General features: G+C 33.8%; 1 protein-coding gene across 12 annotated transcripts in view; it reads left to right on the top strand.

Moving 5' to 3' along the window:
- The window catches only part of LOC123531546 (centrosomal protein of 170 kDa protein B-like), a 163,444-nt gene that overhangs the window by 123,911 nt on the left and 24,628 nt on the right, over positions 1 to 14,905 (top strand). For all 12 annotated transcript variants that reach the window (XM_053553235.1, XM_053553237.1, XM_053553218.1 and 9 more), the window contains one exon: positions 69 to 775. In XM_053553235.1, coding sequence (XP_053409210.1) covers positions 69 to 775 — 707 coding nt within the window. The remainder of the gene's footprint in view (positions 1 to 68; positions 776 to 14,905) is intronic.

Raw genomic sequence — 14,905 nt, 5'->3', positions numbered from 1 at the left:
TAAATATATGTGATATTTATAACATTGTTCAATTGAGAAAATACTAATATTTTTATTGCATTTTATAGCCACAAAGTCATCAACAGTGAAACGCCGAATACTTGCGTCCAGTAGTCAGTCAAAGCCAAAATCTGTGATACGTGCACGAAAAGCCGTTAGCCAAGAGATTCTTGCATCTTCTGTACAATATAACAATGAAAAAGCCACCTATCTCATTGACAAAATGTTCCAAAATAATTCAACAGGAAGTGTTGATAGTCTCAGAACCAAAGGGACAGGAGGAACTTTAACTGAGTATGACATGTACCATGAGGCAATGAAATATGACTCAGAAAGATCAAGAAAAACTCAGTCACAAGATCTTACCCCAAGTACAAAATTAGAAAAGATCAGATCAAAGGAAGTGCCTGTGTCTGTTTTGAAGAAATCCAACGAGGAGGTTTCTGAGAAAAAGGAGGAAGACAAGGTTAGTGAAGCTGGTACATATACCATCGAGGAAGAAAAAGACTCCAAAGATGAAGATGAGGCCCGTAAAAATATTGACAAAGTTTTCGGTTTGGATAAGGTTTCTTTGAATGGTTCTGGAAGTTTAAGTGGTGATCTCAGTACAAAATGTAGTAAACCAGACAAGCAAGGGGAGCTTGCTCTCAACTTAGAAAATTTAAATCTTGAATTGCAAGAAATTGAGATGTTGGAGAGATTACGTTCACAACCAAAGATGGCTGACAGTATGGAGGCAGAGCTGGGTAGTGCGGAATCTCGAGGATATCATGATGTAAGTATTTGGGTATAGTGATGCTTTATTGTATAAGGCCAATAGTGTTTTGGTATTTTTTGTGCACCTCTAAATTTTGGGGGAAGCACTTAGAATTGCCCTTGTCCATCCATCTGTCCATCCAAATTTGTGTTTTGCATATCTCAAAAAAAAATTTGACCCAGAGTCATCAACCTTACAGGATTGTTATTCAGCACTGGAAGTTGTGCACCTGTTCACCTGGTGTTTTAATAGGGATCTCACACAGCCAGACCAGAGTTATAATTCTTGACTTAGTCAAAAATATGCATAAAAAGGGCCTCAGTTTGTGTCACATGTATCGCAGAAAGTGTTTTACCCAGGATTATGAAACACTAAAGGAATATTATAAAACATGTGAAGTTGTGCACCTGTGGTTTTGTTGGGATTTCTGTCAGTTAAATGAGAGTTATGGCCCTTGATTAAGTAAAAAATATGCATAAATGGCATACAAGTTTATGTCTCATGTACATTGTATCTCAAAAAGTATCTGATTTAGAGTCATAAAACATTTCAGGATTTTTTATGTAGTATGTGAAGTTGTGCAGCTGGTGTTCTGTTTTGGATTTCACCCAGTTAGACCAGAGTTATGGTTCTTGACACATAAAATGCTTAAAATATTGCTGTATATATCTTAAGACATATTTCTTCTAGAGTCCATGTAGGATAAGTAGGAATATTACTCAGCATGTTAAGTTGTGCACCTGGTGTTCTCTTGGGGATTTCACTTAGCTAAACCAGAGTTATCGTCCTTCATTTTGTGAAAAATACACAAAGTGCTTAAAGTTTGTGTTGCATAGATCTTAAAAATGTTTCACATAAGAGTCCTGAAACTGTGTACAGTGACAGGAGTGGAGGGCACCAGTATCCTATGGACACATGTTGGTTTTTTATTTCGTATGCAAAGGTATATTTCAACAGTTTTTGATCAACCAAAGGAATAGATACTTACTTGGTTGAAATATTTAAAGCCATAGGCTTATCAGAATCCAGTTATATTCAGTAGTTCTGCTATTATGTCTTTAACTTGGCTTTTTTTTTGCAAGAGAAGTATTTCATTTTAGAGAGAAGACTGCCATCAGACAAGAGCTTAATGTTCAGATTTTAAGATGCTACAGATTTATTAACGTCAGAGATTCTCTTTATTCCAAGCCTACCTGTTCATACTAACTGTTATTATATCCGTTGCTTCATATTTTCTTTGTAATTGTTGACAGTGCAAAAATGTTTCGAGGATATGCAAATAAAGTGGGTTCAATACCAAGACTAATCTAAGATCCTTGAAAATCCAAATACATGTTATCTTCGGTTGTGTAAATAGAAATTATCTGATATAATCATCTCACCTTGTGCACACTTGTGGCCCGAGGCCTGCGAGTACTTAATGACTTCATTAACAAGTATATCTTGGCTAAATGGTTACAATGTCAGCTTAAGTAATTTTAGGTAATGTATAAATACTTGATAATAACTGGACAGTGACATCATTAATGATGTTAATGTAATATTGTTTATACATGTGATAATTTATATATTGTATTGGTTATATATTGGATTGTTTCCAGAAAATAAAAGATGTTGGATATTGTTTTCTAAAAGGAAGTGTAGAAAAAAAGTAAGCTTTATAATTAGATTTTGTCAGTTATTGCTGCTATTAATGAAAGGCTCCTTGAAACCATTAGCCTGATGGTGGCAACTGATTCTGCCTTTGCATCCAGTGCAGACCAAGATCAGCCTGCACAGATGTGCAGGCTGATCTTGGTCTGCACTGTTCGTCATTCAGTCAGTATCTTTTTGGTAAGCACCCCTTTCAACAGTTAATGGTACTGTCCAAATTGAAAGATGGACAAGTTCATTATAGAAATTTAGCAGGGTATCTTAAAGGGTTAATGTTGTGTACAGAGGCTTTTATTGCAGAGTATTTATTTCTGCTATGTTCTCGGATTTTTTAAATCAGCAAAGTCAAAAACGTGGAGTTAAATTTATACCACACAAAACTGGTAATTTCCATATACTTTTAGTTACTTATAACTAGAGAAATACTGTGAAATCATTAATATTCGTGAGGGACTAATTTTCATGGATTCCGTGGTTGAGTCAATCCACAAAATTTGATCCCAATGAACAAGTAAAATTCCCATTCATTCTATGTTCAAAAGTTGAAATCCACGAATTCTTATCCCCATGAAATTGCTGTTTTGACCAAAACCACAAAATTTCCTGCCCACGGAATTTAATGATTTCACAGTAACCCTAATATACAAAATGAAAACTAGTTATTATTTAGATTTATTGTCACAGTACTGCTATTATAACACATTTTTAATTTTTTGTTAATTTGTTTGATAATTGATATCAGCTGTATAAATATGTAAATTAACTCAGAAAATTTGATATATGTAAAATAAATACTTCAAACAAGGTACAGAGACAGTATCTATTGATGGTAAAGGTAGTAGATGTATGTGAACCAACTTGGGGATTCAAAATCTGTGATGTTTGACATCTGAGCTGTTGTTGAACTGTTTTTTAACAACCATTAATGGTTAAATTATATATTTTAAGCATTTGAATGCATAAAAAATGATACATAAGACCAGGTTACAGTGGCGTAAATATCAGAGCATGTACAGGAAAACTGTATAGGAATCAAGTGCAAATATCTTTTTGCATTTTAACAAAAATGTGCTAATTTAACAAACCACGAACCAGCCCATTTTGAAAAAATAGCCAAAAAGAGAACTGGGGATTTTAAAGCCCTATACAGTACTTAGACAAAATTGTGTAATACGGAGTTGTAAGGGGGGGGGGGGGGGGGGGGGGGGGTATACTGGTTTCAGGTCTGTAGACACAATCTTGTGTGAACCAACTCTCCTCATCCCCTAGAAACAATTGAATGAAACCCTAGTTGTGCATAGTGCATGTTAGGTTCTTTCAGAAAAAAAATCTGCACAGTTATGGGACTTTGTTTTTAGTTAATACATACAGTCTGCATATGCAATCTTGTGCGCGCCTAATCTCCCGAACCCATGCACACAATTTAAAGAAACTTCACACAAGGGATCAGTACAAACCCTAGTTGTGCATGGTACATGTTTTTTCTTTTAGATTAATATTCTGCAGAGTTATGGGACTTTTTATTACTATACTATATACATAGAGTCTGCTTATGCATTCTTGTGCACGCCTAATCTCCCAAACAATTGCACACAATTTAATGAAACTTCATACAAGTGATCGATACCAACCTTACTTGTGCATGGTGCATGTTAGATTCGTTCAGAAAAATATTCTGTAGAGTTATGGGACTTTGTTTTTTGTTACTATACTATATATATAGAGTATTTTGTTACTATACTATATACATAGAGTCTATTTACATACAGTCCACATAATTATGCAATCTTTTGTGTGTTTAATTGCATTGTACTGTGTCAGTGCATGGGGGGAGGGGGGCATTTACATTCGTCACTTAGTTATTTTTATGCTCCCCCTTTCAAAAATGAAGGTGTATATTGTGTCTATGATAATTGGCCAGTCAGGCAGCCAGTTTGTCGATCAGCGATCATCAACAATATGGTTTCAGGTCAATAACTAGAGAACAATTTCCCCTGGAGTGATCAAACTTTATAGGATGATTGCCTGTGGTCAGTAGATGACTACTGTAGTTTTGGGGACCAGTAAGTAAAAGGTTGTGGTAACAGTGATCTTGAAACTTAAAATAGGTTCCAGTCAATAACTTGAGAATATCTATGTCTACAGTGGTTGAACTTCATAGGAAGATTGCTCTTTGCCACTAGATGTCTTCGATTGTTTTAGGGGTCAGGTCAAGGTCTGACCTTACCATGACAATCAGACACCCATGCAGGCAGATACATGGACATGAGTATGAAATTTACCATGAAAAATAGAGCATGTATTGATGATGCTTTTTATTGGAATCTCTAATTTAGTTAACTGAGGTGTAGACAATGAAGGTGATTTATTGATATGTTTAACTGTCCTAGAACTTGATTATAATGTCTTTCACACAGTTTAATAGTGTTCTATTTTTGCATTATTTATTGTGAGAATGTAAACATTGAAATTATTACTGAATCAATACACATATTCAATATATAAGTTTGTAATAGTGCAGATAGTAGAGTTTTATACTGGAAAATATCTCATTTTCGTTTTATTTGGAAGTTTAATGTGATCTTTATGTAATATTTGTGTGCATCGACTTAAATGCCTGGTTTGAAATGCTGTTTCTACTAGTATGTTGTCTATACCTGCATATTTATTATTTGTCTACGATGAAACAAACATTCACACACAGGGCAACATAAAAATCAGTTAGATTTTTTTCTAAGAACTTAATTCTCTTGTACAGCAATATTACCTTGGATAGTTTAACGTAGGAAGTTGACTAAGTAGGGAACAGTTTCAAGGAAATTCGTCAACTCTACTGCTTTGTATTCAACACTATGTTCTAGGATCTGTTTTCAGAATTTTTGTAAATAGAATTGCTATGATTTACTGAAAGATTTCAGTTTCTTAAAGACTCCATCAGCTTTATATATACTATATATATATATATATATATATATATATATATATATATATATATATATATATATATATATATATATATATATATATATATATATATATATATACTAAGATGAACCTTAAATAGAATCGTGTGAAGTAATTTTACTATATACAAAAGTGATAAATTTTTAATGTAAGAATGAATTGACAGTGCATTCAGGCAGTGATCTGATGTTTCATTGATACACATACTCTTATATTAAATATTGTATATATTGTATGGGTTACCCTGAAGAATAAAATTGTCATGTTATTAATTTCACCTCTCATTAAACACTTGATGTAATACCAGGTAACTTAAGGCAGGTGACTGTGACAGTCACTTACCTCCGTCTCTCCTCGGATACATTACATTGTGGTATGTTTGAAATACATTTATTTATATTCTGGGAGGTTAATTTTATGCTACAACATGTCAGAAAGATGTGATTGGTACATTCTTTTGTGTAGTTTATACAGTGAAATTTATTAAGCTATTCTTTCCATGATTAAAGTATCGTTTACCTTCCTTGCATTGGTCTCTATAGGATCAGCTGAAATCAAAAGTAACTTATTTCTCCATTTGAGCCACACCATGAGAAAACCAACATAATGGGTTTGCGACCAGCATGGATCCAGACAAGCCTGCACATCCGCGCAGTCTGGTCAGGATCCATGCTGTTTGCTAACAGTTTCTCTAATTGCTATAGGCTTTGAAAGCGAACAGCATGGATCCTGACCAGACTGCGCGGATGTGCTGGCTGGTCTGGATCCATGCTGGTCGCAAACCCATTATGTTGGTTTTCTCATGGCTTTCTACATTGACTTTTGAAAAAAGGACTACATAAAGGGGCCACATTTTCGGACAGTTCAACCCCTTTAAAAACTCACCATTTTCATTTGTTACATGTCTTTGTTTTGATACATTTGCAATAATGTCCCAGTGCTGAAAGTTTTCAGAGTATTTTGAGTATCTAACGTATGGGACACTCACTGTATGGAAGAATATGTAATAGACAGGTAGATTGTTGGTAAAGATGTTGTTCGTTTATCAAATATTTCTAAGTTTTGATGATATACCCCTAAACCTTAATTTATCATATCTTTTGCTGTACCTTACACTTTGAATTTAAAAAAAAGGAATTTTTGACAATTTATAATTTCTTTATGGAACCTGTCATTGATGTTTCATCTTTACATTTAAACAGCACAATGGCTGGAAATTGATAAATAGAGGTGGTTTCTTCTTATTGATAAAACATTGAATACATTTTTAAATGGATTCATTGAAACAGGTTTAAGGGGCATAAGCCAGAAATGAATGGACTATTGTTATTCTTTTTACATGTGTCACTGTTGTTCAGCACATGTATCCACATTGGCAGTTGTTTGGGCATGTCACCATCAGAATGTGCAAGTATGATATGTTAGGGTCAGTTGTCAGAAGGAATTGACAATCATTGCTGACCAAGATACATTGTTGTCGGACAAGTAATGATGATTATACATTAACATGTATCTAATAGGTCACATTTGGAGTAGGTCACAGTAGGAATGGTTTGTGGGATGATACAGGTTTCATTTCTATGCAGCTCCCGCTGGATATGAAGTGCAGATACAGAAAGTGTATGGAACATCATTAAAACCTTGTTTGTTTAAAATGATATAATTTAGTCAGACTTTTAGCATTATGTACAACCATTTTCGGTAGAGGCTAATGTGTGTGGATTTATTAGCAAGATTTTTGTAATACTTTGTTATTATAGAAATAATTGAAAATGTTCAGTTGAAATGAGGCTGGCTTAAGCAAATAAAAATTGACTCATGGGATTGTTTCATAATAGATATTTCTGTGTCACTGTTATATCTTGTTAAAGTTTGTACAGGTAATAGTGGATTGGTGGCTCAGCCAAAAAAGGACCAGAAACAATGCTGGGAATGTTGTTCCAAGTCCCAGCCAAGCTGCACATTTTTTTTCTTTCAGCAACAACTACATACTGCATGTTTCCTAGTATGTATGTTAAGTAGTGTATATGTATAAGTTAATTGAATAGGTAGGTTAATCATTATAAGACATCTGTCACAAGTCATGTGTGAATGTCGGCAATATTTCATCTTCCTCCCAGGGGCTGTTTTCCGCATGTTTTAACACCAAATATCCCTGCTCGGTCGCCAAGTCAGGTGTAAAAGTTTGTGAATATAGTTGAAATTATTGATATATTACGAATGGAGTAAAAATACAAAGTGAATAATTAATGAATAAAAATGTTAGATTATTTTTTATTCATGGAGAATTTATTATCAAACCTACAAACTTTGGAGTTATTTGTTTACCTACTTTTAAAGTATATAGTTAACAAGTATTTTTGTTTGAGCTAGGGCTTACAATAATTCTACAAGATTTTTATGGTGATAATTTTGTAAGGCTTTTAATTTGATCATAAAGTCAGATAGATAATTAGAATTGAAATTTCATTAAATTGATCTATTCAGGAGCTGAATAAATTTTTACTTTAACAATAAAAAGACCAATATAAATATTTGGTAAATTAAAAGGTTTCACCTTGTGTGATATCTCAATATTTGTCAACAGAGCAAAGTGCATAGATACAGCAAATATTTGTAGTGAGAAAATTATGTAGTTATGGATTAAATTCAAATTAGTTTTCTATAGTCTAGTCCAAATTTCAATAAAGGTGAGAGGTACAGGCATTTTGTTAGTATTTGGTCCCATATACATTTTTAGTATAATTTGGGTATGCTGAACTCAAAAATATATGTTGGCCATCTGACAAATGATTTTTTATAGGTCAAAATGGCGGAAAACAAAATGGCTGCCAAATTATGATATTTCTAATATAAATGGGTAATATTATTACAATTATCCAGAAATATGTGGGTTTCTTTGTTAGTATTTGGTCCCATATACATTTTTAGTATAATTTGGGTATGCTGAATTCAAAAATTTATATTGGCTAGCTGACAAATGATTTTTTATAGGTTAAAATGGCGGAAAACAAAATGGCCGCCAAATTATGATATTTCTAATAGAAATGGGTAATATTATTACAATTATCCAGAAATATGTGGGTTTCTTTATCAAAGTGATGTGTAACATAGTAACAAATGAAAGAAACAACACTCTTGTTCAAAAATAAATACTTTTTAATCCAAATGTGTGCTCTGTTCAGAGAAAAAAAAGCTTAAAAAAAACTTTTAACTTGATTATTTTTATATTATTCAACTCAAATTGGTTATATTTGCAAAGCTATTTTTGATACAGTACACTAATTTTTTTTATGTTTTGAATCAGTTTACAGTTTAACTGTTTATCATATAATTATTTCAAAATCATATAGATTGAAATATTTGAACCTTAAGGTATGCGTTCACAGTCCCATTTCATATGTTAATTTACTGCCTCGAGTTCATACAGCTGGTAATGCTTTTATCGCATTAACATATATCTGTGCATAAAAGCCCAGTCTTTTTACATCTACATCTGGGAGTCCTACATCCAGATATACACTTGCAAGCAATGAACTCCATACAAGCTTGAGGAATCGGATCACAGGTAAGAAGAACTGGCTTAAGTGTGTCATCTGCCACCTACCATCCCGTGTCAGTAGGTGCAGGCAGATCTGGATTAGGAACAGTTGCTTGGTTCCATACCAGAGCTTGATAATGAGCTCTTTTAATGTGAAATGAGCAAGCATCACTGGTTGGGGGCATGTGTTCAGGACTTGTAGACCTGCCAAACATAACATTTCGAGCACTGTCAGTACCAACAGTATCTTGGCCATACATCTTGCAAATAAAGTATTCACAGTTTTTCATTACTTCATCAGACAGTTGTCCATATCCGAGACCTTCTATCAGTTTTGCATTGCCTATAATGACCTTAAATGCAGATCTTTTAGAGATTCCACAGAAATACGATGTTGTGTCACAGCCAGTGAGTGCATGGAAGGAATGTAAATTTCTACGTAACTCTTCAGTTATTGATAATTTATCTAACACTGTGTTGACTTGAATGTATTTTCATTTTTTTGCTGTTCCATCCATCATCCATACTGTTGTATTTATTTCCTGCAGATGGCACAGTAAGAGCAAAAATACATCAGTGTCTCTGGCAGAAACAACAACAGTGTTGAAACTTGATCGCTTACTGCAGTGAACAGCATGAAGAATAATTCTTGTGTCAGCTTCCTCATGTTTAGCCTTTAATTCATCCAAATTTAGGTCACTGACATTGCTTTCAACAATGTCTTCTTCCTGAAAGCCACCACCAACAACCAATGTCTTTTCAGTAGGGGCTTGCATGATCAGCTCCTCTGATAAAAATCTAGCCAGGTCAACTTTATTTGCAGGAAGTGCTAAAAAGTTACTCCAGACTTTTGGTAACGGTACATCCCTACTTTCAATTACTCTCCTCACTGGTTGATATGTCCTTGTGCGTTGTTTCCTGGTGTTTGATTTTATTGAGTGATGCCTATATCGGTCAAACACTACATCTATTCTTTCATACTTTTTTCCTTTGTTTAAAACTGCAGCAACAAATAAATCAGCATACTGACCAAATGTTGTTTCTCCTTCTATTTTCAGACTTTGTACTCAAGCTTGACCATCGACAATATATGCAGACTTTCCTTGTATGTTTATTCGGTCACTCAACTCAATATCCTTGACAAGCTCATCCAGCAATATGGATTGTTTGCCCGTTTTGAGAGTTCCATTGGTTTCGGAAATGGAAACTGGAACTGGCAACAGTTCATGTTTTAGTATTTCCTCCATATTAACATCTTTGCCTGCCTTATATGCTGTCACTAAACGATGTAGTGTATTTCGATCTGCTCTTAATATTTTGCCCTTTTCAACTGTTGACTTCGATGCTTTATCACTGATGTACAAAGAAGCAAATGTAGATGGATTATTCTTTTTGATTGTATCACGTAGCTGAACTTTTGATACATTATCACTGTTTTCAAACTGTAGTCTCTCTCTTACAAAACAATCAAGTTTTTCCTGGCCAAATTGCAGGGCAGACAGTAGAGACTTTTCTATGGTATCAGTTACTATGTCTTTAGTTGCTACATTCAGCAAACTTTCACCTTGCAGATGTGGATCAGCCACATTATATCTTTGTAATACATTTAGAACTGCTTCTTCAGCTTGCTGGTCCACAGCTTGCCTGCTCTTTGATTTTTCCTTATGCACAAGTATGTCTTCGTCATTGACTTTTTACATACACTTGGTAAGAAGGCTTATAGGAGACCTCAGGTTGTACGATAAAGACCATCTAGTCAAAGCTGTAGGGGTTCTTGATATACCAATTATTCCTCCACCTTTCTTCCCAGTTGAATTCAGATATTCTTGACTTTGATCAGGATCCACCTGATTGAATTTTGAGTTTGACCTCTTAACAACAAAGTTGCCATTTCTGAACTCTTGCAACACTTCTTGAGGAAGCTGATGTGCATCTGCCAGATAGACATTTCCCCAACGTGCATAATTCGTATGATCATACCTATGAAATAAAGGGAACATGCACCGAAACGCATATAGGTATAGATCCCAAAGACCATCCCTTACAGCTCGCATGAACATCAGAAGCACTGAAACCATTTCCAGGTATGCCCACCAAAACTGGTAGTTAGGATTTTGATCATTCTTAACAAAATCGTCAAGGTGGCTTCTGAAGTTGTCATTTTGCAATCCAGCTACAAGATTTTCTACGCTCCCAGAATACTTCACTTCCATTAATTTCCCATGCAAGTTAATGTCTCTTTCTTCAATGTAAGTCAGTAATTGTGGAAGAAACAATGTCCAGAGAGCCTGTGTTGTTATCTTGTGAGCCCTCATTCCTCTGTTGTAGTGCTTTTCTGCCAAGACCTGATATGCGGCTATAGGACCCAGAATATTGGATTCAACCCATATTTCATGTAAACCTGACCCTTTCATATGCTCACCTATTACTTTCAGATAGTTCATTGATATATGCAAACCACCCATTCTAGGTATAAGCTTGTCCCTGTATGCAGGCACTGCCCATTTCAAGTCCATAAGCTTAAAGTAAAGAGCCTGGTCTACAGTTATAACTGTATGTGACTGCCCCAGTCTTTCTGATATATGCATACACTTCTGAACAACAGTGTTTAATGTGTCGATATCATGGGCTGGTGCTTGTATAATCGGCATGTATCCAACTTTTGTCATATTTGAGTCAGTTCTACAGATAGACTGGTTGAAAGATGACCAGGTTGGACGAGTATCTGCATTATTCCGAAATAGATGGAATGCCATATCAAGGGCTCTTGCTTGTATATAAAGCTAGCTTTAACAGATACTTTTTACTAAACCTATCACAAATATTAAAAGTTAAAATAAATGCAATTTCACCAAATATTAAAATTTAACGATGTCTATGAAACAAAGCATTTCTAAAATTTTATAGGAAAAATACATATAAATTTTTCCTACCTGCAAAATATCCTGCAAAACGCAGTGATTCCATGAGGTATTCTTGACACCTCTAAAACCGTAATGACCACAAAAGAGTGTGTCCTTGTCAGAATTAATGTAGATTAATTAACAGGTAAAGCATTCCAGAGTGTTTAGATAAGGACTTTACAATAACATGATCAGACTCAGATTATTATTGTAACAGAGACCTGGATTGTTTATATTAATTAAGTTCATATTAGCCATAATCTTAATCCCTGTCACACTTAATTTTCACCAATTATTATGATGCTTAGGTATTAAAAAGTTTATTGTTCAATAAAATCTTACAAAGATTACATAATGTTATACATGTTATTCTTTTCTCTATTAAAGACAATGTTATGTTAATTTTTAAAAGTTTTAATTTCTCCATTATTTTTGTCTTAAATGATTTTTCTAAAAAATGCATTTCATCAAAAGTATTATTTTCTTTTTGACAAAATTCCGGCAGAAGCTTTTAATCTTTTAATCTTATACTTATTCTCATTTTTTTTTCCATTCTTTGAATGACGTTGAATATTTCTAAAAAATTAAAATGTCTTCAAATTCCCCTTTTTGAGCCCCTGAAGTACAATTTTAACTTGTAAAATAGTTTACTGATAAATTATTAACTCAATTATACAAAAATATGAAACAGTATTTTCAAACATATCTAAAGATAAACATTTGTTCATAAAATAATATCAATGGAAATAAAAATTGTAAAAACAAGTGGTCTTTTTTGCCCCTATTTTTAACCCTTTCAGAGGCATTTGCCAGATGGCCAACTTATATTTTGGATTCAGCATGCCCAAAATATGTTAAAAAAGTATGTTGGACCAAATACTAACAAATGCTCGTAACTTCTTAAATAAGCATATATCTGCAAAATCGGACTAGACTACTAGGAATGGTTATACAAGTGAAGCATGTGGGCTTTTAAGACACAGTGCATATTTTGTTTTAACTTTAAAATACATTTGCATTTCATTTAAAGTATTAATTTAGACACTTAAAAGAATACCTGTTTTGGAGCAGTAGGATTGTTTCATGAATTTAATGGCTCTCTTTTATTGCATATAAAAGGAAATAATTTTCTTCAAACCTTTAGAACTACATGTAAGTGATGTTACATAAAATGGTCTTATTATGTATATTACATCAAAGCATATGCATCTTATGACAGTGCAAAATTTTATGTTGTAATAAATCTGCTCCAACATACCAGTTTCAAATTGATTTGTCTTTATTACCGGTAGTGTTCTAGTGTTTAAGGTAAATGCTAATTGTTCAAGTCACAAAAGTAAGAAGTTTCGTTCTGAACAGGAAACATCGTTGATTTGTTCATTACTTAAGTAATTTTGATAATGGATCATTAACTTCAATCAGATCACGCTCCCAAAAACCAAACCAGGTAGTTTTTTGTTACTATTTATACACTCATTTCTCATGTATTCATGCAAAACTGTTATCAATCATCACATATGATGTAAATTCATTCAAAGGTTGTTAAGGATATACATTAATTTTGATTTGTGTATGCCCGTAAAGAGTCGGAAGATAAGATTTAATGGTAATGGAAGGGTGGGGATCCGATTTTCAAAATCATCATTAAGCTCTGATATATGAGCCATGCCATGGGAAAACCAACATAGTGGGTATGCGACCAGCAAGGATCCAGACCAGCCTGCGCATCCGCGCAGTCTGGTCAGGCTCCATGCTGTTCGCTTTCAAAGCCTATTGGAATTAGAGAAACTGTTAGCGAACAGCATGGATCCTGACCAGACTGCGCGGATGCGCAGGCTGGTCTGGATCCTTGCTGGTCGCATACCCACTATGTTGGTTTTCCCATGGCACGGCTCATATATTGAATTTTCTCTTACAAGTTAACAATTTTTGGTAGAGCATTTAGGTTTCAGTAAATCTTGGATAAAAAGGTAGATGATTTAGGTTATCTTTAGAATCAAGAAAACATGTTATTGTATTTAAACAATCTCTATGTTTAAACACGATAAAAACGTGTTTACAGTACAGATATGTTAGAATGTATAAAATTCTAAAACAGCTTAAAAAGATGTGATACACAACAACTTTAGTACGCTTGGATGATACACAAAAGTAATATACACTGCATGAAGTCTATGCTTTTTGTGTTTCCGTAGGAACATGGTTTTTTAAGTATAAAAACAAAGTGACAACTACAAACTGGAAGTGGTTTTACCTCTTTCTTTAGACTTAATTAGTGCAAGTGTAGACAAAAATGTAAACATAGAATTGTGCTGTGGTTTTCAGTGTTGAGTGTTTCTTGGATATTTGTTTCAAATATGGTGAAAATAATGGAGTTTATTGAAGAAAACAATAACAATATTGTGAAAGGAAATGCGGAAAATATTTTTCTGAAGGTTGGTATCAGCATAAAGTTATATTAATGTAAAAACAGAATTTGCCTTTAAACCAATTAATTATTGCATGCAGGAATCTTAAATGAACTGTTTATGACATGATTGTTGACAGAACTTGTCATTGTTAAGAAATTTTGACATAAGAATAAGATAAGTCTAGCATAATTGCCACATTTGTCTAATAATTTGCATATTAAATGATTTTTTGTGAAAAATTGACAAGAATTACTGGCATTATGTTACAGCCTAAAACTCGAAATGTTGCTTTTTACCCTTTTTTAGAAGTAATTAACATAATATTGTCTTGATTTTCATCATGATTAATCAACGATAAGGCGTTTTTCATGGAAACTGAGCTCTACTGCAGTGGGGTTCTCTTAATGAAGCATACTTACCAAACCATTTAAACTAGGCTTACCTGTAGTACTTATTTTGTCCTTCCGTAGGCCTATTTTATGACAGAAATTAGGAATTTATCAGTTATAATTGAAATATACATATGAGCTGCCAGGGCAGAAAGGGTTTAAGAACCTGTGGCTTACTGCATCTGTCTCAAAACTGGAAACATTTTGATCTGTCTAACCAAACCTGGAGACATACTAATCTGTCTAACCAAAACTGGAAACATAATTATTGATCTGTCAAACCAAAA

This window comes from Mercenaria mercenaria, chromosome 1 (genome assembly GCF_021730395.1).
Source record: "Mercenaria mercenaria strain notata chromosome 1, MADL_Memer_1, whole genome shotgun sequence".
Classification (NCBI taxonomy): domain Eukaryota; kingdom Metazoa; phylum Mollusca; class Bivalvia; order Venerida; family Veneridae; genus Mercenaria; species Mercenaria mercenaria.
This window is presented reverse-complemented; position numbering and strand designations above follow the sequence as displayed.